This window comes from Eschscholzia californica, unplaced genomic scaffold (genome assembly GCF_041429995.1).
Source record: "Eschscholzia californica isolate CP2 unplaced genomic scaffold, dmEscCali1.0.p SCAF_1, whole genome shotgun sequence".
Lineage (NCBI taxonomy): Eukaryota > Viridiplantae > Streptophyta > Magnoliopsida > Ranunculales > Papaveraceae > Eschscholzia > Eschscholzia californica.
Window position 1 is genome coordinate 37,865,722 of NW_028238198.1, and position 25,388 is coordinate 37,891,109.

The window sequence follows — 25,388 nt, forward strand, 5'->3', positions numbered from 1 at the left end:
GGCTGGGCCCTTGTATAACCAACCCGGGTTGAGCCCGGCCCGGGAAATTTTCAACCCGGGTTGGCTAGGCCCGGCCCGGCCTGGACAGGCCCAGGCCGGGCCGCCCCGACCCGGCCTTTTAAGCATCACTACATAAAACCCAACAACTGATTCATATTATACTTATCCAACAACTAATCAAACTAAAAGAAAGTAGAAATGCACAAAGAACTCGAAAAATACAATTAATCTGTATTTCAAATCAAACAAAAAACGCAGTTTATTCAACTCTTCAGAATTCAAGGAATCTAAATGTGAGTTTTACTGGGGTGAAAAGTTTTATTTATGATCTAGAATGTTGATAGAATTAACTTCACAAATTTGTTATATGATCGGGAAACAAAGGCAATATTCAGACCTTTCATGGACTAAAGTTGAAATAACCCAAAATCTAATTTTTTTTTACGGGAAAGAGACACGTCCTCCCGTGATTCGGCTCCCCTGTAGGCTTAAATGCTTCGTCTTAAATAGCATTTTTTTCTTTTGGGTATTCGACTACGATCTATGTTAGTCGTTTCGAGGCATTATGCATTTTTTATTTTTTTATTTTATAACCATAGAAATGGGAACCTTATATTAATAGAGGGCTTGGGCAAAACCCCCAAAAACGAAGCATCAATAAGATGCAGGCCCGCGTCAGAATAAGTCTTAGGGGCAGGTCCTCTCTGTCAGTTTGGCAGTACAAATTACGAAAAGGGCAAAGGCTTTTCGAGAAATAACGAAAAAACCAATGAAAAAAATCGCGCCAAATCTCTCCCAAATCTCTGACGCACCTCTTTTTCTTTCCTGATTTACACTCAACCGTCCCATCCCCTCAATTCAAACCCACGCCTTCCACTTTTTCTTTCTCTCTCCAAAAACCTTTCTTCTTCCCACTAAAATCTTTACTTTCATCCTGTTCTTGGGTGAGAAACCAAAGTAAAACCACTTTCTTCTTCAAAAAAAATCTCTTGTTCTCTTTAAACCTTTCTTCTCTATTCAAAATTTCTTCTTCAAAGATCTTGTTCAGAGTGATATTAGGGCAAAACAACTTACTCCTAAACCAAAAGGAACCAAAAATCGAACAACATCCTCTTTCATCTTTTCAAAATCATCTTCGATTGGAACAGTGAGTAGCCTCTTCACTTCTACATCTTGTTCTTGGTTTTTTTCGTAACAGAGTTTAGGGTTTTTGAGTTTGTTTTTGTTTTTAGGGTTTATGTTTTTAGGGATTTTGAGTTTGTTTTTGAGTTTCGGTTTTCTATTTTGCCTTTCCTTCATGCAGATGGTAAACCCTAACTCACAAAAAAAGACGGCGAAACGGGTAACGATCATTGAACCAATGACAACAAGATCTAAGATTCTGTCAAAATCGGATCATATTGAAGATCAGAGGGGAAAACGAAGAAGCAACAGAAATGAAAAGGCAAGTCTTGCTTTTATTTACAATATTTTACAGTACATAAAACATTGCACCCTACATGAAAAATTTGACATTACATTACTTCTTTAAAGGTAGTCCACAAATTTCATTTCAGTACACAAGTGTATTCCCTGTACATAAATTTATTTCATGTACATATTCCCAAAATGCATTCTGGTTGTATAAGAGGATCCTTGACATTACCCGTACCCCAGTTTGGTCAAAGTACATGTTTTTATTACCTGTACGTAAATATATTTCCAGTACATATGATTTCTTCCTGAACACTTCAACGAGTAGAATGGACACTTAATAATGTAACAGTATTATTTCCTGTATATTTAATTGAGTTATTGTAAAAATGTGTTAACCAAAAAGTGGTCTTCAATGACAGGAAGCTGTTGTTGTAAGCAGCAAATCACAAGGCAAAACTAAGGGGAAGGGGGAAGCCAGTGGAGCAGCCCTACATCCAAAAACTAAAGTAATTTCCTTACTGTACATATATATATATATTTCCAGTGCATAATTATACTTCCAGTGCATAATTATATTTCCTGTACATTTCATGGAGTTAATGTAAAATGTGCTAACCAAAAAAGGGTCTTCATAACACACTGTACCTATCCCCATGTAATGAAAAATGTATGTCCATGAAATAACATTGAACTTTTAAGAGTCCTAATGGGGTTATACTGATTTCTTCTACTTCCTATAAAGTTGTTTCCTGTGCATTTTCTTATTCCCAGTACATGACGCTATGCACTAGAACAAACATTGATTTCTAGTACATCATTTTGTGTATTGTAAACAGGCTTATTCTCGATTAATAACACACTGTACCTATCCCCATGTACTGAAAAAATGTATGTCCATGAAATAACATTGAACTTTTAATGTCAGTTATAAAGTGTTTGTTATAATGGGTAACACAAGTTTGTTCCTGGTTTATTTTGTTTACAGACTCCAGCTACGGAAACTACTGAAGTACCCGACCGGTCTATACGAAAGAGAAAAACACCCGAAGAAACAATAGGAGAAAGTAATAAAAAGAAGGGAAAGTCCTTCAAACCTGAAGTGGGATCAACAAGTGAGATGAAAAACAGACCTGTACAGGGAAGAAAGTCGGGTTCAGAGGAAATAAATTACTTTTCTATTTTTTCTGTACAGGGAAAAAAAAGTTTTGTACAGGGAAAAAAAAGTTATGCACAGGAAATGAATTACTTTTCTATTTTTTCTCTTTCTAGCTATTTTCTTTCACTTTCTCGGAAGAAAGTATAGGGAATTTTCTTGTGTATAATACATAATCAAATATCCTATACATTCCTTCCAAAATGTAACTTATTTTAATAAAAATTTACAAGACATTTTATTATGTAAAATACATAACCAAAAGTATTGTAATGTACATATGATTAGAAAGTATGGGAAATTTTGTTATGTACTGGACATGTTCATATGTACTGGGCATTTTGTTATGTACTGAACACTTATTGAAAAGAAAGTGTAGGAAATTTTGTTATGTACAGTACATAATAAAATTTCCTGTACATTCCTTTCAAAAGGTAAACTATTTCATTAAAAATTCATAAGAAATTTTGTTATGTACTAGACATATGATTAGAAAGTATGGGAAAGTTTGTTATGTACTGGACATTTTCATATGTACTGGGCATTTTGTTATGTATTGAACACTTATTGAAAAGAAAGTGTAGGAAATTTTGTTATGTACAGTACATAATAAAATTTCCTGTACATTCCTTTCAAAAGGTAAACTATTTCATTAAAAATTCATAAGACATTTTGTTATGTACTAGACATATGATTAGAAAGTATGGGAAAGTTTGTTATGTACTGGACATTTTCATATGTACTGGGCATTTTGTTATGCACTGAACACTTATTGAAAAGAAAGTGTAGGAAATTTTGTTATGTACAGTACATAATAAAATTTCCTATACATTCATGTCAAAAGGTAAACTATTTCATTGAAAATTCATAAGACATTTTGTTATGTACTGGACATTTTTTTATGTGCTGGATATTTTGTTATGTATTAGACACTTCTTGAATAGAAAGTATAAGAAATTTTATTATGTACAATACACAATCCAATGTCCAGTACTGTAAATTAGATTTCAAGAAAAAATCATTCACAAATTCAGGGAAACTTAATATGATAAACCATATTCAAACAATTTCATGAAACATAGTGAAATAGATATTGATTTCATTCTCCTCTAAACCCAACTTTCTGCCATGTACACAACTTTTTCCCCTGTACCCGGACATATTTCCTGTACACAAATTTTTTTCTTGTACACAAATCTATTTCCTAAACAATTCTAATTGTAGTAGGGGCAGTTCGATAGTAATACAAGTATGTTACATTCTAACTGTTCTTCAGTAACCTTCCTCTTCCTCTTCGATATATCTTGTTGGCTCTAATCTACTCGGGTTTTTTGTAACGAATGAATCTGGTGTACATGGAACAAAATTGTGTAAACATTCAAACATAGTAAGTTCATGGACGTATGTATAGGGATGCTTAAATAATATAACATTTTCAAGTGAACAATGTAGAGAGAACCAAATAGCACATTTTGTACATGTTGTAATGTTCTCCGAACAGTTGGGTGGATAAAAAAATCAATGATAAACTACTAAACAAATCAGATGCCAGAATGCTCCACTACATCTATTTATGTACTGTAAACTTATTTATTAGAGGTACACTATATTATGTACTGTAATTGAGATATAATCTAAGTTAATGGCTACTTGTACAGGAAACTATTTAAGATGGAGAGATGAAGAAATGTAGATAGAGTAATAAGATAAAATTAAGAAAATACAATATATAAAAGAGAACCAACATTTGGTATTTTAAACCCTAAATCCAAAGTTGATGCTTCCAGATCTCTGCGAATCTGGATTTAGGGTTCCTATCTAGATTCAGATTGTGTGAGAGATGGAGAGAGAGACACAAACATTAGACTTAAATTCTTCGCCATTAATAAATCAATGTCCAAACTTGTTGCTTCCAAATTTACTGCTTACACATCCCAATGAATCTGGCTTTTTTCCATAAACCAAAAATCACCGATCTAACTCTTCACCATTAAATCGAAAAATAGTTGATCTGAATTTATTAACATCAACAAATGAAATACAAACCAATCCCACTTTATCATCATCTTCTTCTTCTTCATCACCAACGTCACACTAGAAAAAAAAGACACAATCCCTCCTCGTATCATTCTCATCCTCATATGTAAAAAAAAAATATCATCAAGCCTTTGAAAACCGAAATAATACATACATACTGAAATTGTCTGGATCTGACTCTTCAAACTTTAACTTTCATGTTCTTGAATTCTGAATCTGAGTCTTCAATCTTCAACTTTCATAGTCTTAAAATCGTACAAAAATACCAAATTTTGTACTAAAAGATTCAACAAAATTTGGGTCTTCAATTTAGATCTAAACCTCTTTGATCTTCACCCTAGAAAAAAAATTTAAGCTTGTTGTACTGTTGTACTGCTAGAGAGATAAAGAAAAAAATTAGATCTTACTTGTTGATGAATCTCTGTCTTAAACTAACAAGCCTCTCCCCAAAATCATAACTAGTTAGTAATCTATTTTTTTCTTGAATCTGGAAAGTTAAAATAGAGAGAGAAAATGGAGAGCAAGAGATAATAAAGATCTGTAGAGAGAGAAAGAAGAACTAAAAACCAGGAAATAGGGCGCAAGATTAGGGAAGAAATCTAATTTGGAAGATTTGGGCGTCAAGATTTGGATTCTGCATTTAATGCATATCCAATCAATTTGGACATTAAAGAGAGTGGCGGCTTAATGTCCATGGGCAAGATAGGTATAAAAAAAAGAAAAACAGGGAAATGTCAGGTTACTCTGACATTTTGGAGTTCCCTCTCATTTTCGATTTGGACTGGGGCAATACCTCATTAACCCAGCATTTTTTGGGGCTTTCACCCATTCTTCCAGGGCTATTCCCAAGTTTGGTCAATGGTCAATGAGACTGAAACAAGTCAAGGAGTTCATGTGGAGGGCTTTAAAAAAAAAACTTCCCTTCTCACAATTGTCTTTGTTTGTCCCTTTTCACTAGTGCACTCAACTAGATAACAACAAAAACCACCCGTAAACCCTCTCCCTCCTTCCAATAATCCAATCCGAGAAGAAGAAGAAGATGAAGAGATTAAAATTTCTCTTTACAAACCCCTTTTCTTCTCTTACGTCTTCTTCTCGGATCTCACAATTCTCATCAATCACATCTTCATCTTCATCTTCATCTCCATTCATTGTAGATTACCTAATTCAATCCCTTGGTATCTCCAGAGATATTGCCCTAAACGCATCAAAACGTCTCCTCCATATAAAAACCCCACATAAACCAAATTCAGTCCTTTCTTTTCTCCGCTCAATCGGTCTCACCCAATCTCAAATCTCCTCCACCGTTCTCCGGCGACCACTCATCCTCACGTCCAATGTCGAAACCAATCTTCTCCCCAAAATCAAACTCTTTGAATCTCTTGGTGCCACCGGTGAAGAACTTGCTGATCTTGTTGCTTCTTCCGCTGTCTGCTTGGGTAATAGTGTTCAAGGTAGACTAATTCCTGCTATTAATTTCCTTCGTCAGATACTTCAAGATGATGATCAGAAAGTTCGTCGAGTTATCAAAAAATGCGCTTGGGTTCTAACTAATGATCCCAATGATAAACCATCTAAGAACCTTAATTTTTTAAGGGAAAAGGGTTTGAGTTCTTCTTCAATTTCATCACTTGTTTATAAATCCCCAATCGTTTTGCTTTTGAAATTTGAACATTTGATTTCAGTTTATAAGACTGTAGAAGAAATGGGGTTTAATCCAAAAGACTTTAATTTTGCTGATGCACTTCAGGTAGTTATAATAATGCCCAAGGAGAAATTTTCTAGGAAATTGAAGATTTTGAGTAGTTATGGATTTGAAAATACTGATGTTGCTAAGTTATTTAGGGCATTACCTTCATTTTTTCGATCTAGCGATGAATATATGAAGAGGAATTTGGATTTCTTTATGAATGAAGTAGGATATGATGTGCCAACCTTTTTGAAATATTGTTCTCAACTTCGTCATAGTCTTGGACGAAAGATGATGCCTCGGTATAACTTTATTAGGGTTTTGCAATCAAAGGGTTTAGTACCGGATGAAGTTAAGTTTCATAAAATCTTTATCATGAATGATAATAGATTTATCAAGGAGTATGTTGATAAGTTCAAGGATGAACTTGGATCGGAATCTATTGGAGCTTATAAAGACTGCACAGGGGGAACGATAGAGGAGTATTTAATTGAAGAAGAATGAGCCTGATTTTCGGCAAGAAAACCCGAGTTTGGATTTGTCATTCATTTCGGACTAGCATTGCAATTTGGATGAGGTAGAGCTTTCGTATTCTTTAACCATAGTTTCATTTTCTGTGTTAGTGTAGATCTTATGCATTGGAGTATTTGTAGTTGAAATTTTGTAGGGTTTAAATTTGAAGCTGTTTGTATTTCGTTCTCCAAATTTTGATTGTGATATTAAAGCTACAACATCTTTTGTTCGAAGTATGATAAACTTGCTCGGAAAAACTGAAAGATAGATAGAGATTATGTTGATGTGTTCACTTTGTGCAATGTTCACTGAAAACAGACAATAATGTGGGTTAAGTTCTTATCCCGTAATGTGCTGGTATTAGATACACGGTATATCATATATGTATATATATACATATATAAATTTAGGAAACACGAATACTTTATAAGAATAGGCAGCTACTTTAAGATTACCGTAATTAGTGTTTTACACGTCGATTGGTTGATGCCAACACCTCAATATCGCTTTGATGGGTGGATATTTTGTGGTTCACTTTGGTGCTACGAGTACGATGCTTTTATTTATGCTCTTAGGTTATGTTCGTCTAAATCTCAATTATCTAAAGTTTCCACTCCACCTATTGACACAAAACTTGTTTGTTATATAACTTTTTACCCTTGTTTATATTCTCTTAGTTTCCTCCCTCCAACCATAGAAGCAGGGACGGATCTACATGCAGGCCAAAGGGGGCCATGGCCCCCCTTGACTTGCCGTAAATTGTTTTAGAAATGCTGATTGCTCTCTGGTTTATCGGCTAAATAGAGTTCGAGTCATACTCATAACATATATGTAGTGTGGGTGAGATGGTAGAGGTCCGAGTTTCATATGTGAGAGACCTGGGTTCGAGCACTGGTAGACTTAGATTTTTCACTTTTTTTTTTTTGGTTCGGCCCCCCTTGGCTACTCCTCCTAGTTCCGTCCCTGCATAGAAGCAAACTCTCAACCAACAATAATGGCAAATCTCAGAAATAACCACTTCTTTCGCACTATCAAGTTCTTCCAAGGCATGATCATGGTGAATATCTTTTCCTTCTTTCCACTAATTTTACAGTTCTTTCTGGAGATAGGAGAACTACACTGTTTTTCCATCAGTTAGGCTTCTTTCCAAGATTCCAGAGAACTCATTTTTGCATCTGATTCAAGAAATTAGGAAATTAAATTGATACTGTACAATGTACACCTGATACTGGATATTTGAATCTGATTCAAGAAACACCGAAGTACTTGAACCATGATTATTGTTATTTTTTTTTGTTTAGCAATTGTTATTCTGTTTCTCAATCTAAAAACACCATGGAAGAAAGTGGAAGAAAATGGGGAGAAAGAAAAAGAAGAAGAAATAAGGGAAAGTAGAAGAATTACTAAATGAGTTCTGTGGTTATGATGATGATCCATGTAATAACACTCTAGGACTATTAGATGAGCTTGTGGTGCCTAAGGTTCAGTCAGATTGATTCCTAGGGTAGATTTTGTGTAAGAAATTTTTGAAAAATGTTCTGGAAGGAAGAAACCTACTCTGGGCAACTGAGATTACTCTGACTGTGGAGGAACTAAAAGGCATGAATATATTATTGTCTCTGAGAGATGTAAATCCTAGTTAAGAAAGATTACTTTTTTCATTGGAGTCCGAAAATGGGTTGGAATCATACTTGACCGATGGGCCAGAAACAACTCTGGGGTTGAGTAGTTACCAAGTTGGTTTCCACCTTTGAGATCTTGGATTCGCGACACAACATCATTCCCCTTAGATTTTGTTGACAATTACGAAAAAGAAAAGCAGGAACTGAAGACACTGTATAGAGGCTCCCGCAACAATAAGATTCAAAATGGTATCGAAGTGAAGGTAGTTGGTCTGGGCCAAAATATGGATCTTGATTTTGAGGAAATGGACAAGCTTAAACAAGGACATACTTGCCAACGGACGGAATTCAAGATGGAAAACGAGGTAGAAAAAGTTCAACTATGATTCTTTAGAGCCTAGTACAACCGAATGTCCGATAATACCCAAAATTTTGCTGTGCCGTTATAACGTCCAAGTTTGTAAAATATGCATTCAAAACTTTATAGGAACACTTGATGTAGAGAAAAGAGAGGAAAATTATAAGGCCCAAAATTCGGGTCAAAATATCAAATGAAGCCCAACCCGGAATAATAATGCAAAAAAAATCCAAAAGTTGAAATTACAAAACAGTTTTGCAAATTTCTGAACAAAACACAGTTTGCTCTCAACAATTTTGTATTTGCTCTCAACAATTTTGTAAATGTATGAGCAAATTTGTTTTTGTTCACACATAATTAAGAACATAATTATATATGTTGTCAACAGTTTCAAAAGTGTTGCCAACAGTTTAAAAATTGGGTTTTTTTTACATTATTATTCCCCGAGTGGGTTTTTTTCGTATTTGAGCCCAAATTTTGGGCTTTTCTTACATAGTTTCGAAAATAAAATCTTGACGCTTCTACTAATCAACAATTACAGGAAATTATGATAGAAGCAAAACTAATGATAAATACTGCAAGTAATAATGGAAAGAAATCTCCAAACACCAGTATCTGGGAGATCACCTTTTTCTTCCTTTTTTTTTTTGTTGAAGACATTTTTCTTCCTTAGCTCTCTGAAATATAACTTACTTGAATAATAGTCTGAGCGCTGATGTAGCAGGTTCATTTTTGCTGAGTATACTATATGTCATATCATCACTCGGGCCATACTCGACCAAGATTTTTAGGCCAAGTATCATTTTCAGCGTACGTGTTGCATCATGTCATGGTTTACTAGGTTGGTGCAGTCCCATTATAGAGCAAAAAGCAACATGTTGCTGGCTTCTTTTTTTGTCACTAAAGGGGGCCTTTAAGCTACTACTATTATTTTGAGACCCCTAGTTCATGTGAGTCCCCAAGAAGCTACTTTGGTTGTATTGAGCCTCTGGCCGCCCCTGATTGCACATATTGTGACGAGGAAGCTACTTTGGTTGTATTGAGCCTCTGGCAGCCCCTGATTGAACGTATTGTGACGAGAACTTTTTAGCTAAGATTGTAATGGGTTTGCTAGTAATTAGGGGTGAGAAACGGTCGGTTTTTTTCGGTTTTGGCTCGAGCCGAAGCCGAACCAATAAGTGACGGTTTGACTAAATCGTCGGCCGAAGTCGAGCCGAACATTCGGCCGGCCGACATGGTTCGACTCGGTTTGGTTCGGCTCGGTTGAGTTCGATTGATCGGTTTAACCGATCACAATTTAGAGAAAATTGTAAACTAATGTCATTCATTTCATTGCATACACCGAAAATAAAAATTAAGAACTTATCATACTTTTCCACCATTACATATGCTGAAAATAAAAATTAAAAATTCATCGTACTTTTCCACGATTACAAAAATAAATAAATAAATAAATAGAAGTACGAATAGAAAATCTATAATTCTAAGTTATTAACTAAGAATAAGTTGTGGTAAATAGAAAATCAGTGAAGACTTACCTTCAAAACTTTTAAATCAAGTTGAATAGGTGGTTGATGAAGCCGACAACAACAACTAGGGAGGAGGACGGATAGTAGTATGGAAGATTCGATTAGTGGTTTTCTAATTTTTTTATTTTTTAGTTTAGCACTTTCTAACTTTACAAAATTATTATTTCATTTTTTCTTAGGGTTCGGTCGGTTCGGTTTGGGCGGTTTCTAGAAACTCAAGTCGAGGCCAAACCAAGCCGAATTAGGGTTGTTCGGTTTTTCGGCCGAACCGAGTCGAACGGTGATCGGTTCGGCCTAAAAATCGGTCGGTACGGTTCGACTTGGTTTGGTTCGGCCAATTGGTTCGGTTTCTGCTCACCCCTACTAGTAATTACTATGTTATTTATCATTACCACCATAGTTGTCCAATGTACAATATTCCCATTTAATATTTGGAGTACATATATAATAGACTTCACAAATCCTTCAAAAATTACAAGGTGTGTTGACTTGAAAAAGAAAAAGAGGTAGTGGATACAATGAGATTTGTCTTTTTAAGAAATTGTATTAATTGTTTGAAGGACCTTACTTTATTAGAGCAACTCCAACCCCAGTCTGTCTTAGGTCGAAAAAAATCACTTTTTCACCCAAAATTTTTGTCCTCAGCTCAGCCTAAAAAATTCAGCTCCAACCCCAGCCTCTCTTGAGGCCGAAAATTTGTTTACGTGGGAAATGCGTGTGTGACGTCTTTGTTGGTGTACGAGAAACGTGTGTCGTTTTGTGTACATACAAAATACGTGTTTGAACTATTTTCGAAATAATATTTTTTTTTTCCAAGGTTGAAAAATTATTCGGGGACAAAAACTTTCGTTAAATGTATTTTAATTATTAATGTGGAAGTTTTTTTTAGAGTTGAAAAAAAATTAAAACTAATTACATTAAAAAAACGAAAAAAAAGAAGATCTTGGCCGTTGGATTTTTTCCAACAACCAAGATCATCCCCAATATGACCGTTGGGGACCTTCAGTCGCCCCTAATGTTAGGGGCGACTGAAGCATAGGCTGGGGCCTCCGCCCCAACCGACTAGGGTTGGAGATCCTGGCCGAGGCCAAAAATTTGAATTTTTGGCCTCAGCCAGGTCCGGGTTGGAGTTGCTCTTAGAGCAAGTCCAACCTCGGCCTGTCTTAGGCCCTAAAACCCACATTTTCACTTAAAACTTTCAGCCTCAGCTCAACTCTAAAAATTCAACTTTAACCTCAGTCTCTCTTGAGACCTAAAATTTGTGCATGTGGAAAACGCGTATCTGGGTTTTTTGTGGGTGTGCGAAAAATGTTTAAACTATTTTGAACTATTTTTGAAATAATTTTTTTAAAAAAAAAAACTAATTTGATTTGAAAAAAAAAACTAATCAAATTTTAGAAAAGAAATAAAAAAAAAAATTATTACATTTAAAAGAAAAAAACAAAAACTAAATAGATTAAAAGATAATATATTTAAAAACAAAAATTGGACTCGTTGGATGTGATCCAACAGTTAGATCTGGCCGTTGGATCACATCCAACGGTTGGATTTAATCCCCAACATGACCGTTGGGTACATCCCCAACAGTTTGTTGAGGCTTTTAGTCGGTTGGGGCTAAGACCCAACCGGCTGGGGTTGGACCTCCCCAGCTGCACCAGGTTGGAGTTGCTAACCCCTACTAAAACTTTAAAGTCTGATTAGACTTTATTAATTTTTTTTGTAATTTTTTTTTTTGAGATTGGTCTCCAAGAGTCATTATATTTGAACTACACTGATGCATCATGATTATAATATGCAATACATCATGAATTTGAATGAGCAGTATAATCGTCAATTAAGATATTTTGGGCCTTTGGGGTTATTATAGGGGACGTGAAGATCCATCTATTCCTACCTCTACTTTATTTATTGCCCAAATTACATAAAACTTGATGATAAATTATTGGGAGATTTTGACCTTGACCCCCACTATTATATCAATATTAGGACTACACCCCCGTTTTTTTAAAACTTTTGATTTACACCCCCACCTGAATGGAAACAAAAAAAAAGCTGTTTATGCGAATAACACATGCAAATTTGGACAAAATTACCCTTCTCTACATAAACATCTTCAACTCAAGTCCATCATCATCTTTTTCATCATCATCATCTTCCTCTTCACCATCAATCACCTTCATCATCACCACCACTCCACCTTCACCACCATCATCCCATTACTAGTTAACCCATCACCATCAATCTCTTTATGGCCATAAGATTTAATTTCATCACTTTCACTTAAATTAGGAGCCACATTCATTCAAAGAAAAGTGATCGATCCAAAATAGATTAATTAAATGGAAGAAAAAATAATCAGATAATCCTCCATATTTGAAAAAGGAGGGAGAGGCGGCCATATTTTCAAGTTATAATCACAGAGTAGGTCATCTGTATTTTAAGCCATTGAACAAATTTATACAGCTTCTTCATTCTTGATGTTAAATTCGATATACAATCCATCATAAACCACCACCTTTTTCGACATACACAACCACCATAATCTCTATCTTCAGAACCATCATCACCATCATCTTCTTTGTCATCACCATTTTATCGTCATCATCATCACCACAATCTTTATCGTCATCACCTCCACCATCGTCATCCATTGCAGTTGGAATGGTGTTCGTTGGTGTCGCTGCTGTTGTTTTTTCTTTAGATTGATGTTGTATCACTGATTTCTACAGGGTTTGATGTTTTTCTGAAAATCCATCTTCACTTCTCTCTCTTATGTTAATAGCCAAGATTTAGATTAGATTACATTAATCAAGAAATTAAATAATTAACCAAATGCTAGAAAACATAATTAGTAAAATGAATTAAAAAGATGAAAAGAACATAAAATCCCACCTTTTCATTTTCTTCTTCTTGTCCACAGGGCCGGCCCAAGTAATTTGGGGGCCTAAAGCGAACCAAAATTTGGGGCCTTTGTGCAGTAACTATAAAAAAAAATTACCGTCAATTTAAATTAGTACTAAAAGTATAAGTAAAAAATATAAATGAATTATAAACTTTATAAAAAGTGCATCCAATTTACATATAGAAACGAGCTAAATATGTTTTGAAAACATTCTTCTCGCCTTTTGAGATGCACAAGCCACTTCATATCTTGTCTATCTCCATTAGATAAATGTTGAGTATAATACGTCGAAGAGAAGCGTCTCTTAATTTTGGAAAATCATCTTCATCTCTTAATACTCTAATAGGTCCCCTTTCGACTAACACGTCCCTTAATGGTTGATCAATTGTTATCCAACTAGCCGGATCACTAAAATCTTTATTAGTATTCTTGTTCTCGATATCTTCATCAATGTTCTCCTTCGCTAGTTCCTCACTAACGTCTTCGTATCTATGTTCTTCAGGAATAGTTTCTTTTCATGTTCTTCATTTGTGTTATGATGGCCAACGTCATCACCAACATTTCATCAAAAAAAAAAACGTCATCACCAACAATTTCTTCGACCATATTTCCATTACTAGATTCTTCAATCACATTATGAGGTTCTTGTCTGGAATTATTCTCAGGTTTTTTAGTTGTCGTAAAATAATTATTTAGAGAACCTTCTTGAGATTTTGCTGATATCTCTAATCTTTTTTTCTTTTTTCTCTTAGTATGTCCTGATTCGTATGTATGCTTCATTGCTACACTAAATATCAATGAAATAATTTAAGTATAATGTCAAAACTTAGACCTAAAATAGAAAAGTTTAGACCGACAATCATTGTCTATCAAATAGTCCAATTATATAAATTCAACATCATATAATATGAAAAAATATCTAGTGTAATAGTGACAATAATTATTTCACATATTTGTTGCATAAAAAAATAACATTGAAAGATCTAATTAAGAATTACATACATTGTAGTTGGTAAAGTCGTAAAGATCCTATAACATAACCAACCAATAGAAGATGAGTACACTGTAGAGATAACAAAATTAACTTACATAACAAAATTTAGAAAGAGAAGAATAAGAAATAAGGCTATTAAGATGAAAAGGGATGGAAAGAAAGAAAGAAAGAGAAGAAAGTAGAAAAATTAAACATAACAGGAAAGCAGGAAATTAAAGAGAGAGGAGTTTAGTTTTAGGTTTAATAAAATAGAAATTGGGTGAAGCCTAGGTTATTAGGTTTCCTTTTCAAATTGGGTTCTTTCTTAATTGGTTGGTTTATTAATTGGAGGTAGGCCCAGGAGTCACGTGCAACTTCTCTTAACAATCTGGGACGCGCAATTCTTCTCAAGAATGGCGGACTAAGAGCAGCTCCAACGTGGGTGGGGCTGGGGCTCCCAATTCAAATTTTGGGAGCCCCAGCCCCAGCCCTCCAACCCGGGAGCCCCGGGGCTGGGCTCCCGGGCTCCCAGCCCCAAATATAGCCGTTGGGGGTCTCCCAACGACTATTTTGGGGTGGATCCCCTAAAAAGGGGATCCACCCCACCTTATTTTATTTTTTTTTAATTTTTTTAATTTTTTTTTTAAACTAATTTTTTTTTTAATATTCTTATTATTTTAAATACTACTTTTTTAAGTATTTTTCTCTAATTTTTATTTTTGTGTTTTTTTTTGTGTTTATCTTTTTGAAATTATCTCTCTCGAATAATATCACATTTTAATTCATAGTCGAAATCTAATAATTTATAGTCGAAATTTAAAATCAAAATTTCGCACACATACTTCGCACACGTATAATATATTGATTTGGGAGCCCCGGTTGGGAGCCCAACGTTGGAATTGAGGAAAGCCCCGGGGCTCCCAAAATTCAGGGGCTCCCAAAATTGGGAGCCCGAGCCCCACGTTGGAGTTGCTCTAATTCAAACGGACAATAGTTTTTTAATTTTTTTTCTGATTGTGTGCCTATAAAATCTATACCTTTGGGGCCTTCTCCAAAATGGGGCCCAAAGCAGCTGCTTTGGCTGCTTTGGGCCTGGGCCGCCCCTGCTTGTCCACGTTCTTCTCTTCATCGAGCATTAGAACTATTTTCGTTTTTCTTTGAAGGAGACCTAAAAGCTCTTTCTATTGCACTTATCTATGAAATTCCTTCCCCCTTTCCCATTAAATGAGATCAAATACAAACTAATTAAATGCGTTTAGGAAGTCTAGCTCTTCTTGTAATTGTGAAGAGGAAAGGTAGAGTGAGAAAGTAATGAATATCTTTTATGAGTACAAAACTGTAATTTTTTCTTCTAGTTAAAATCATAACGAGATGGATGGTGATGGGTAACTAGTAATGGGTTGATGGTGGTGAAGGACTGAAGGTGTAGTGGTGGTGATTGATGGTGAGGGTGTAGTGGTGGTGATGATAAAGGTGATTGATGGTGAAGAGGAAGAAGATGATGATGATGAAGATTATGGACTTGAGTTGGAGATATTAATATAGAGAAGGGTAATTTTGTCCAAATTCGTATGTGTTATTCGCACACTTCAAACTTAACGACGTTTTTTTGTTTTCCATCCAGGTGGGGGTGTAAATCAAAAGTTTATAGAAAATGGGGGTGTAGTCCTAATATTGATATAATAGCGAGGATCAAGGTCAAAATCTCCCTAAATTATTTCCATCGACACTCGATTCCAAGACTTCATGAACTTAAGAGGGAGTGTCCTAGACTGAAGGGAGGTAAACTATATTTTGCAATTTCAAAACTTATGAGAAATAATGTGAACTACACATGTTACTACACATGTTGGGTATGGTATGAATAGAATTTTACCTAATTTTAGAGTAATCACAAGAGTGGTCCTTCAAAGGGAAGAAACGGTCAAAACCTTTCACTATTAAGGATATCAATTCCTTTAGGCTAAACTAGGATTGATTTTTTCCCAACCACAAACAAAAATCAGTTTTTGATCGTTACCCTTTCCCCCTCTTTCCCGCCGTTTCCATCTGAAAACAAAACCTCAGAAATTCAAAATTCTTTCTTCTCTCTTTGTCTCTCTCTCTCTCTCTTCCTTTGCATGTGTGTCCTACCCAATGTGCATTAGCAATGGCAGACAGGAAGACGATGATGATGGAATGGGATGGATTAGGGAACGAAGACGAATTCTTCGAATCCTTCGATAGAATCTCATCTGCCATAACTCTAGACTTTGGCTCTTCAGGATCAGACGAAGATGACGATCTTAATCGAATGTCATTCGCTTCTTGCGTATCCTCTAAAGACTACATTAATCTTAAAGCCACCAATATCGATTTCGAAGAACAGGAAGAACCAACACATAATTATGATATCTGGATGGAAGCTCCTGGATCGATTAAAGATCGTCGTAAACGTCTCTTTCAAGGTATGGGTTTGACTAGCAATAGATCTCTATTGAGAATGGTGACTTCTCAATTCGAAAAATCAATTACAAAATCAGAACCAGTCCCATCTTCTATTGAGGTAAAAAAGAAAGATCAACAATCACCTGGTCTACCTTTGCCTTTACCTCCCACATTGGTTCCAACTATGATTTTTCGATGTAAATCGGATATTGACATACCAACAGAAGCTTATGTCGATGCTAAACTTCGAAAAGAACAATTACTCGGTGTTGATTCAAAAAGATGTAATCATCTTATTAGATCACCTTCAACTCCAATTCCATCTGTTTCTCAAAAGAACTTACAATGTCCTCTTGATTCTATGAAACCATTAAAACTAGAGGCTGATATTGGAGGTTTAAAAGGCTTTGGTGGTGCTAGATTAACGATGTCGGAAAGCATATGTGAGGGTTCATTTTTCATAAAGAATCTTGATACGGGTAAGGAATTTATCGTCAATGCGTTAGATAAAAACGGAATGTGGAATAGCTTAAGTGATGCTCAAACTGGAAAGCATTTAACAATGGAAGAATTCGAGAAAACGGTGGGTCACTCTCCTATTGTTAAGGAATTGATGCGTCGAGAAAATGTTAGTTGTGATAGAGATGGTGGAAATGATGGTAATGAGAAAATGAATTCCAATGCTCATTTTAGTAAGAGCTTTAGATCAAGCAAGAAAATGGGTGTATCTTTGTTGAAGAACATAAAGGGTTTTGCAAATTCGATTAATGGACTTATGATTGATAAAGATGCATTAATTCATCAACAATCAATGAAAAGTTCAACAAATCCAAGTACTACCTCACAATGGACTAGAGTTCATCAACATGGGAAGTCACATAAGGAACTAACTGGTCTATATATGTGTCAAGAAATTCAAGCTCATCAAGGCTCAATTTGGTGTATTAGGTTTAGCCACGATGCTCGATTCCTTGCAACTGCAGGTGAAGATAGAGTGATTCATGTTTGGGAAGTTGTAGATTGTGATGTTTTATCGGCTAAACCTCTCGATGAAGCGAACTCAAGTCCGGCTCATCCAATGGCGAATCTTTCTCATTCTCAATCTATTTCCCATTCTCATGAACAACCTCCTCTTTCGGAAACTCCTTCGATGCCATCAGAAAGGAAGAAAAGAGGGAAAGTTTCATCAAGTAGTAGAAAGGGAAAAATCCCTGATTATATTGTTGTGCCAGAGACTGTTTTCTCATTGACAGATAAACCCATTTGCTCTTTCCATGGTCATTTGGATGATGTCTTGGATCTCTCTTGGTCTAAATCACAGGTACACTTTCAAATATTACTTCCTCGAATCGATATTTCTGCTTTCCTAGCACGTTCTTTAAGATCCTTAAGACTATTATCAAGAAACTATCAAACATTTCGAAAACAAATCTATGGTTGATAGAATTTTGATATCTCCCAAGGGATTGAAATATGTGTTTCTTGCAGCAATTGCTTTCGTCCTCGATGGACAAAACTGTTAGGTTATGGGACATGGAAAGCAAGAGTTGTTTGAAGCTATTTGCACACAATGATTATGGTGAGATGCTTCTTCTTCTTCTTCAAGTCGTTAATCTACTCGAATGGTTTAGAGGACTTGTATGTCGTTTTGAATATTTCAGTCACAAACTTGTCGTTTACGAACACTTTTCGTTTATGTCTAAAGATAAGATATTATATATTTTGGTTTATTTGAGCAGTTACTTGTATAAGCTTCAACCCGATCGATGATACCTACTTCATAAGTGGTTCACTTGATGCTAAGGTTCGATTATGGAGTATACCAGACCGACATGTTGTCGAATGGACTGATCTACACGAAATGGTTACTGCTGCTTGTTATACTCCTGATGGGCAAGTAAGTCGTCTTTTTTCTCTTCAATTGACTAAATTAGCTTTCAGAAGATTTAAACTAGCCTTTCAGTTGACATAGATTTCTTCGGTTTCCTTTTGTCATTCAAGGGTGCTTTGGTTGGTTCACATAAAGGGACTTGCCGCTTATACGACACATCTGGTATGAAATCTTCCAAATAAAGATGAATGTTGGTAAAATTTTCTTTTCGGAAAAAAAAAACAGGTGAAATTTCCTTATAGCAGCCGCATTTTTCGTTGTTTAGGCACTACCCAGACACATTAAGTCTATCTCCACATTGTACGCGTTCTTGTCATGGGCCTACCTACACCACCCAAGGCTCCACATAGAACGGGGTTTTTTCTTCGGATGAACCTGTCTAGATCACCTAAGGCTTCCCATCTGACCCGCCTAGGCCCCCACGCTACGCAGAAGCACTATTCTAAATGTAAGATAATGTGCTACAACCATGTGTGGAATGTCTTCCTAAGCAATGCGTGATCGATCTGGCGACATACTAATTTGTAGCGTTAATGATTTACACGTCAAAAAATGTAGAAGCATAACATCTATCTTTATGCTCATCTTGTATAATGTTTCAGAGAGCAAACTACTTCAAAAGGAGCAGATAGCCGTTCAAACGAGAAAAAAATCACAAGCTAAAAAGATAACCGGTTTCCAGGTATTTGTTAAAGCTAAAAGCTTGAAAGTTGTTATCCAAGAAAAAGAGAAGTTTTAACTTTCATCCAGCACGATTTTAACTACCGTTAAATCCCATCTCTTTCTCGATCTTAAAAGTTCGATCCAGGTAATCCTTCTGAAGTATTGATTACCTCTGCTGATTCTCGGATTCGGGTCTTAGAGGGCACTACCATCATTCAGAAATTTAGAGGTATCATACTGTAACTTCATTCAAGTTATATATATTCCTTTAATCTATGTTATAGAACAAGTTTTTCGGTAGCTAATGTTGATATTTTCGCCGTGAATTGACAGGTTTTCAGAACACAAACAGTCAAATATCAGCATCATTTACTGCAGATGGGAAATATGTTATATGTGCAAGTGAAGATTCACAAGTATACATGTGGAAACGAGACGAGCTTCGAAATATAGTTGCTTGGAAAAACAAAGGTTTTGTTACTACTCAATCTCATGAACATTTTCAATGTAAAGATGTTTCAATGGCAGTACCATGGCCTGGTAGTATCAAACATGAACCTTCATCACTTTTATCTTCAAGATCAAAACGATACTCATCTCGATCAAATCCACCGCCAATTCTTCCTCCCGGACCTCCTCCTACTGACGAACTTCCACCCACCACAACCCATAAGAAAAATCTTCCACCTCTCCCGAAGAAGAATAATGGCGTGACAGAAAGAGCGGCATCTTGTGGGGAGGAAGAACTAGCAAATGCATCTCGAATTGACTCGGGTGTCAACGATAGTTCTTCGTTTTCTTCAGTTACTTCTTCTTCTTCTTCTCTTAAGTTTGGACATTCTCCTTCTATTTCATCTTCAAGTAATTGTTCTTCGTCGTCGTCAAGGTGGTGTGAAGATAGTAACCATAACAATAGATCAGCATGGGGAATGGTTATTGTAACAGCAGGATTAGGTGGTGAACTAAGAGTTTATCAGAATTTCGGATTGCCTCTTCGGCTTAAAAATCAAATCAATCTTTTGGGTCCTGGATCAAGAGAATCAAACAGAGCTCCAGCACCTAACCTCTCATTTAGATGAACTTTCTTCCAACTAATATATGTAATTTGGTAACAATTTTGAAAACATGAGAATTAATTGAATGGTAAAGTTTATTTGAGCTTTTTCAGTAAAATTTACTTGCTCATTTTTCTCCATGATTTTTTTTGTCTGGCAATTAGCATTAATCAGCTATAGGAAGCAAATGATGGATTGGACCAGGATTGAACACAATGTTTGTTACAAAAATAGTTTGTCAATTCTTATTAGCAATTGTCCTTGACTAGGGGTTTGTTGTATGTGTCTTTTCGTTAGTGTCCGAGTAGAGTGAAACAAAATGAAACCAAAAAAAATCGCAATCAACCAAATTCGACCATCCAGATCAAATTCACAACTCAAAATCTGAATTAAAGAAGACAAACAATACCAAGTGTTAAATTTGCAAAAAAACAAACACATTCCGGTGTAAAAATTGAACCTCACTAATCCATCATTCAGATACAAACACACAAGTTTCTAGTCACCCATCTTCCTCAACTATGTGATGGGAAAGAGAACATTTCAGATCGCCTGGTTTGAGAAAAAATTCAGATCGCCTGGTTTCAGAAAAATTCCATTATCTGCAAACTGAAAATGGTGCTTCTGTCCATATTTTGATGAGAAAGACACATTTCGGCAGATATAAGTATAGGCATGATAAATATCGAATTCTAAGGGCATAAAATAATATTTCACACTCAATAAGAACATGGTTTAAATTCTACTGTTAGTTTCACCATGATTCTGTTTTCGGATTATAATCTGCAATTACTGTCTGGAGAAAACGTCTATCTCGTAAAACACATTAAAAACTGAAAGCAAGAATCCACAGATTAAACTCTTTCAAATGAAGTACAAAATGAACTTAAAAGTAGAAGTACTGCAGGAAACGATCCACAATCTCACGACATTATCTTTGCTGACCTCATGTAGAGACTGTCCACGACCTTTCCAATGTTAGAAATAGTTTCCAATGTTGCCGGGAAAATTGCATCTGTCTTCGGGTCATCAAAGATAACAAGTAATCCTGCACCCTGATCTAAGGTACCAGCAAACTTCTTGTCAAGAATCATCTGAGACAACTTCTTTTCAACATGGCTTACAGGAAGCTCAATCAACTCAGCCACATGATCAATCTCGACCCTTGAGAAAGGCTCAATCAACCTGCAAAGATTCTGCTCAAGAAGTGTATCGTATAGGGAAGAAAGATGTCGGTGTACGATTGGGTCTTCATCCAACTGTGCCTTGTAATCTCTTAGAGCAGTTTCAAAGAACTTCAACGATCGTTTCGAATGAGCATCAGCAACAGCTTTCATGGCATCAAGTTCCGGGCCTACATACTGAAGGCCTGCCTTAGAAGAAATTATTCCAGCCACATCATCCGCTTGGCTCACCATGATCTTGCACAGCAACATGTACTTGAGACAGAAAATGGCCCGTGGATCTTCAAGAGCTTTGAAGGCTTCAAATGCTTCAAAGAAATAGCTGTACGCTGTCTTATAGTCCTTCTCTTCGGCATGGAGGATCCCACTCTGCAAATCTATGGTGCCTTGTTGACCAGGGGGAACATAGATTGCATTTGCAGCGGTTCTTGCAGCAGTCAAGGCAGCTTTTGCCTTAGGCAGGTTTCTCAAAGAGAAATGAAGTTTGCTCTCTAACAAGTCTATGTCAACTAGAAGAAGCTTGTCATCTAGCCTCCTCACTTCCTTCACTAAACCAGAAAGAAGTGTCAATGCTTCTGAATACTCCTTGCTTTCCATTAAAAGAGCTGCAAGTCTTGCCTCAATACGCTGTCTGAGAAATGTTCGCTTCTCTGCACGAGTCCATTGAACCATTTCTCTGCAAAGGGATATCTGAAGATCAGAAGTACCAGGAATCTTGGCTACAGCGTCAATTATTCCCCGTACGATCTTTGCAGTTTTGGCTTTGGGGATCACGGAAAAGAACGGCCTCAATTGAGTCAGAAGACTTCGAAGTTCCTCTCCCCTTTTCTCTTCACTAAGAAGGTCGGAGAGATGGGAGATAACCTGTTCTTTTACGCGTATAGCTTCTGGAGAGGATGAAGGGTTCTCAAGTATACGGTAAAGGGTGGAGATGGATTCAGATGGATTTATGGCTTCCAAAGCCATGGCTACTGAATCCGTTGTTACGGGAAGAAACGATGAAGACATGGCTACAACTACGAAAACCAAATTCTGCATAACAATATTAACCAAGTTATTAGAGAAGATGTTAGAAGTAAAGTCTACTACGATGTAGCCATAAATAACAACGGAACACATTATCTATTTCTCTTAACTTTAGAAATATCACAACGAACATTTTCTAAGCGAGAATGATCCCCATATACAGCTTTGCCGATAACAGCAAAAAGATCAGCCTTATGTTATTCTTTCAACTCCCCTAGTGATACGGGGATCCGAAGGAATGGGGTAGAGAAATAAATGTTAAATGCACCTACAATGGTGTTCAATGGGGTAGCCCAAGTGGTCGATAATGTTGACATAAACTCCAAAACCATGAAGGTCCCAGGTTCGATTCCCAGAGGAGGTGGATTCTCTGGTTTATTGAACTTGGGTTATATAATGTAATAAATTGTCGAGCTCTAGACCATGCTTAATTGGGCTATAGGCCTCTCTCACTATCAGTTTATCTTAGACAGTTATCGTGCTTATCGCATCTTCATGATGTATTAATGCCTTGTAATGACTAACGTATATCATAGTCGAATTCTCAAAAAAAAATGGAGTTCAATTATCCGAAGTATGATTTCTAAGAAACTGAGTAACATGTTGGGTCATCCTAGGAAACAGTCTTCTATCTACCTCCATGGAAGATCCATGTCGAAAAGTTAATGAACTCTAAAACAAACAAATTGCACTATACAGTAAGCAGAAATAAGTTCATGTTAAGAACAAACATTATGGTTTTATCACTTAGTATCATAGGATATTACTCCTTCAAAGTTCTACAATGGGTATTTCTCTAATTAAACACTGTAGTTAAAATACCTAATAGAAACCCTAAAGTGCGCCAAAACAATGAACAGATGCAATTATATATCTTGCAAACTATTGCTGAATCTCGAAAACCCTCAACGGAATACAATAACTTTCATCGGTCGAACAGATTAAACAAATAGAGAGCGAGACTAATCTAAAAAAAAAAAGCAACCATAGCACCACACTCGAATGGTTGATTATCCGAAACCCTAGTTCGTCTAAACATTAGTTTAGTAAAAATTTTGTGAGGATAACAGATGGAATAACTTACCAAGAGAAGATGAGTTGAAGATCTACGAGGACGAAGCTAAATTTAAGTATCCGATCTAGTGAGCAGGAAAGAGAGAGAGAGAGAGAGAGTGAAATTTCTCTTTTCTTTTCCGGCAAGGTAAGTCTCCCTCATTAATATAATAACATTTAGGGTTAATTCTTGAAAAGTCCTTCATTTATGACCTGTTAGATTTTTAGGCTCTCGGACTTTCCTCCTAGACTTTTGGCCCCATGAAACCATTTTGTGCTAATGATTTTTTAGTCCTCTCAAATTTATCTTTATTTTCAAAATCTCTTGTTGGTCTATTAATAAAGATATCACAACATAAACCCAGAAAAGAATAGGTTGGCGTTTTAGGGAAATAAGAATATTTTCAGGGATAAATGTAAATAGGTCGTTGGTTTTTTGCTCGTGATGGTGTCTTCCTTGAAATAAAAGTCATTTCCAAGAAGACTTTTGTTATGAGCAACACGAGAACTCTTAAGAATTAAGGTGTCTCAACAGAAAATCTCGAAAAATTCAGAATGCTTCGAAGTTGTTCAACCCCTAGTAGGCCTCAAAGGCTCGTAGATCGATCTTAGAGGACTGAAGTCCAGCTAAAAGAAGATAATGAGATAAACACCTACACAAAAGCTATGATGGTACCAGACTCTGAAAATTGGTTGGGATCCATAAGATCAGATGTGGAATCCATGTCTAAAATGAAGTTTAGAACTTGGTCTATTTGCCTAACGGGGGGATTCCTGTTGGACACAAATGGATTTCTTTTCGAAGTGAAAATAGACAAGGATGTAAGCATTAGTGTTTTCCAAAACAAGACTAGGGGATGAAGGTCACAAAAATCATGGTATGGATTGTGAAAAGACCATCTCTCATATCATGATGCTTAAGTCCATAATGGTCACATACTAGCAAATGAAAGTCAGAACCAACTCCTTAGCAAGATAATCTTCAATTCGACAAGATAATCAAAGGTTGATTTCTTGGAGAATGAAGAGAAATCTTGAATTTCAGGAAGTTCAAGAATGTTAGCGGGAGTAACCCAGTTTTCTTGGTCTGGTATGTAGACAACATATTATAGATTGAGAACAACATTCTGATGTTAATAACAGTTTAACACTGACTCAATAAAAGATCCACACACAAAGGTGGATGCTTTTGGGCATCAAAGATTTATAAGGATAGATCAAGAAGGTGATAAGACTAGTTCAAGATAGAGTTATTGAAAAGACTAATATGCAAGACTCTAGTAGAATACTTTTACTTAAGTCTCATGGCACACAACTCAATAAGATAAAACGTCTGAAGGACCTTGATGACCGAGCACACATGAGAAAGATGGTTATGTTCGGTCATAAGATCGGTCATGCGAGACATGATTAGCATTCGCCTAGACGTTTCAAATAATTATAGTATCTACAGTCGTCACTAATCAAACACAGATAAGCTAATCTAGACCGCAACTGAAGAACATCATAAAGTACTAGGGAACCACTGAGGATTGAATCTCGGTATTAAACGAGGAAATGAAATGGTTGTCAAAGCCATATATTGCAAACTTCTAGACTAAGACGTCGATCTTGAGTTGGAGGAACAGTAAGCTGGAAAGAGTTCCAGGCTGAAGACTGTTGCAGAACTCTAGAAATGAAAAAAAACAATTAAAGCTTGAGAAGCCTTAATTTAGTATGGATATACTAAAGAATATTGTTCTTTAATTGGGGTGAAAATGAGCAAAATTCACAAAGGTTAAATCTATGAACTAAAAAACTGTCACCTTAGACCGAGTATGAAAAATCATACGAGGGTCATAGGAATTAAGCATACTTGAGAAAATATTAGACTGGTAAAATGAGTGCGTAAGGGGT

The 25,388-nt window shown here is 36.0% G+C and overlaps 2 protein-coding genes and 1 pseudogene across 3 annotated transcripts; 2 read left to right on the plus strand and 1 right to left on the minus strand.

Moving 5' to 3' along the window:
• Positions 1-5,539: 5,539 nt before the first annotated feature.
• On the plus strand, positions 5,540-7,111 carry LOC147566599 (transcription termination factor MTERF8, chloroplastic-like). The gene has a single exon (XM_086653092.1). It carries the CDS (start codon positions 5,646-5,648, stop codon positions 6,798-6,800), a length of 1,155 nt encoding a protein of 384 aa, XP_086509218.1. The 5' UTR covers positions 5,540-5,645; the 3' UTR covers positions 6,801-7,111.
• An 8,924-nt stretch (positions 7,112-16,035) lies between these two features.
• On the plus strand, positions 16,036-20,347 carry LOC147566600 (uncharacterized). The gene is made up of 7 exons (XM_086653091.1): positions 16,036-17,941; positions 18,109-18,199; positions 18,360-18,517; positions 18,622-18,673; positions 19,114-19,193; positions 19,310-19,403; positions 19,508-20,347. Exons 1-7 carry the CDS (start codon positions 16,343-16,345, stop codon positions 20,251-20,253), a joined length of 2,820 nt encoding a protein of 939 aa, XP_086509217.1. The 5' UTR covers positions 16,036-16,342; the 3' UTR covers positions 20,254-20,347.
• Positions 20,348-20,940: 593 nt separating this feature from the next.
• Positions 20,941-23,738, minus strand: LOC147566601 (26S proteasome non-ATPase regulatory subunit 11 homolog pseudogene; annotated as a pseudogene). The gene is made up of 2 exons (XR_015230512.1): positions 23,524-23,738; positions 20,941-22,445 (listed from the first exon to the last, which is right to left on the minus strand). The product of XR_015230512.1 is annotated as a 26S proteasome non-ATPase regulatory subunit 11 homolog pseudogene (transcript).
• Positions 23,739-25,388: the final 1,650 nt, after the last annotated feature.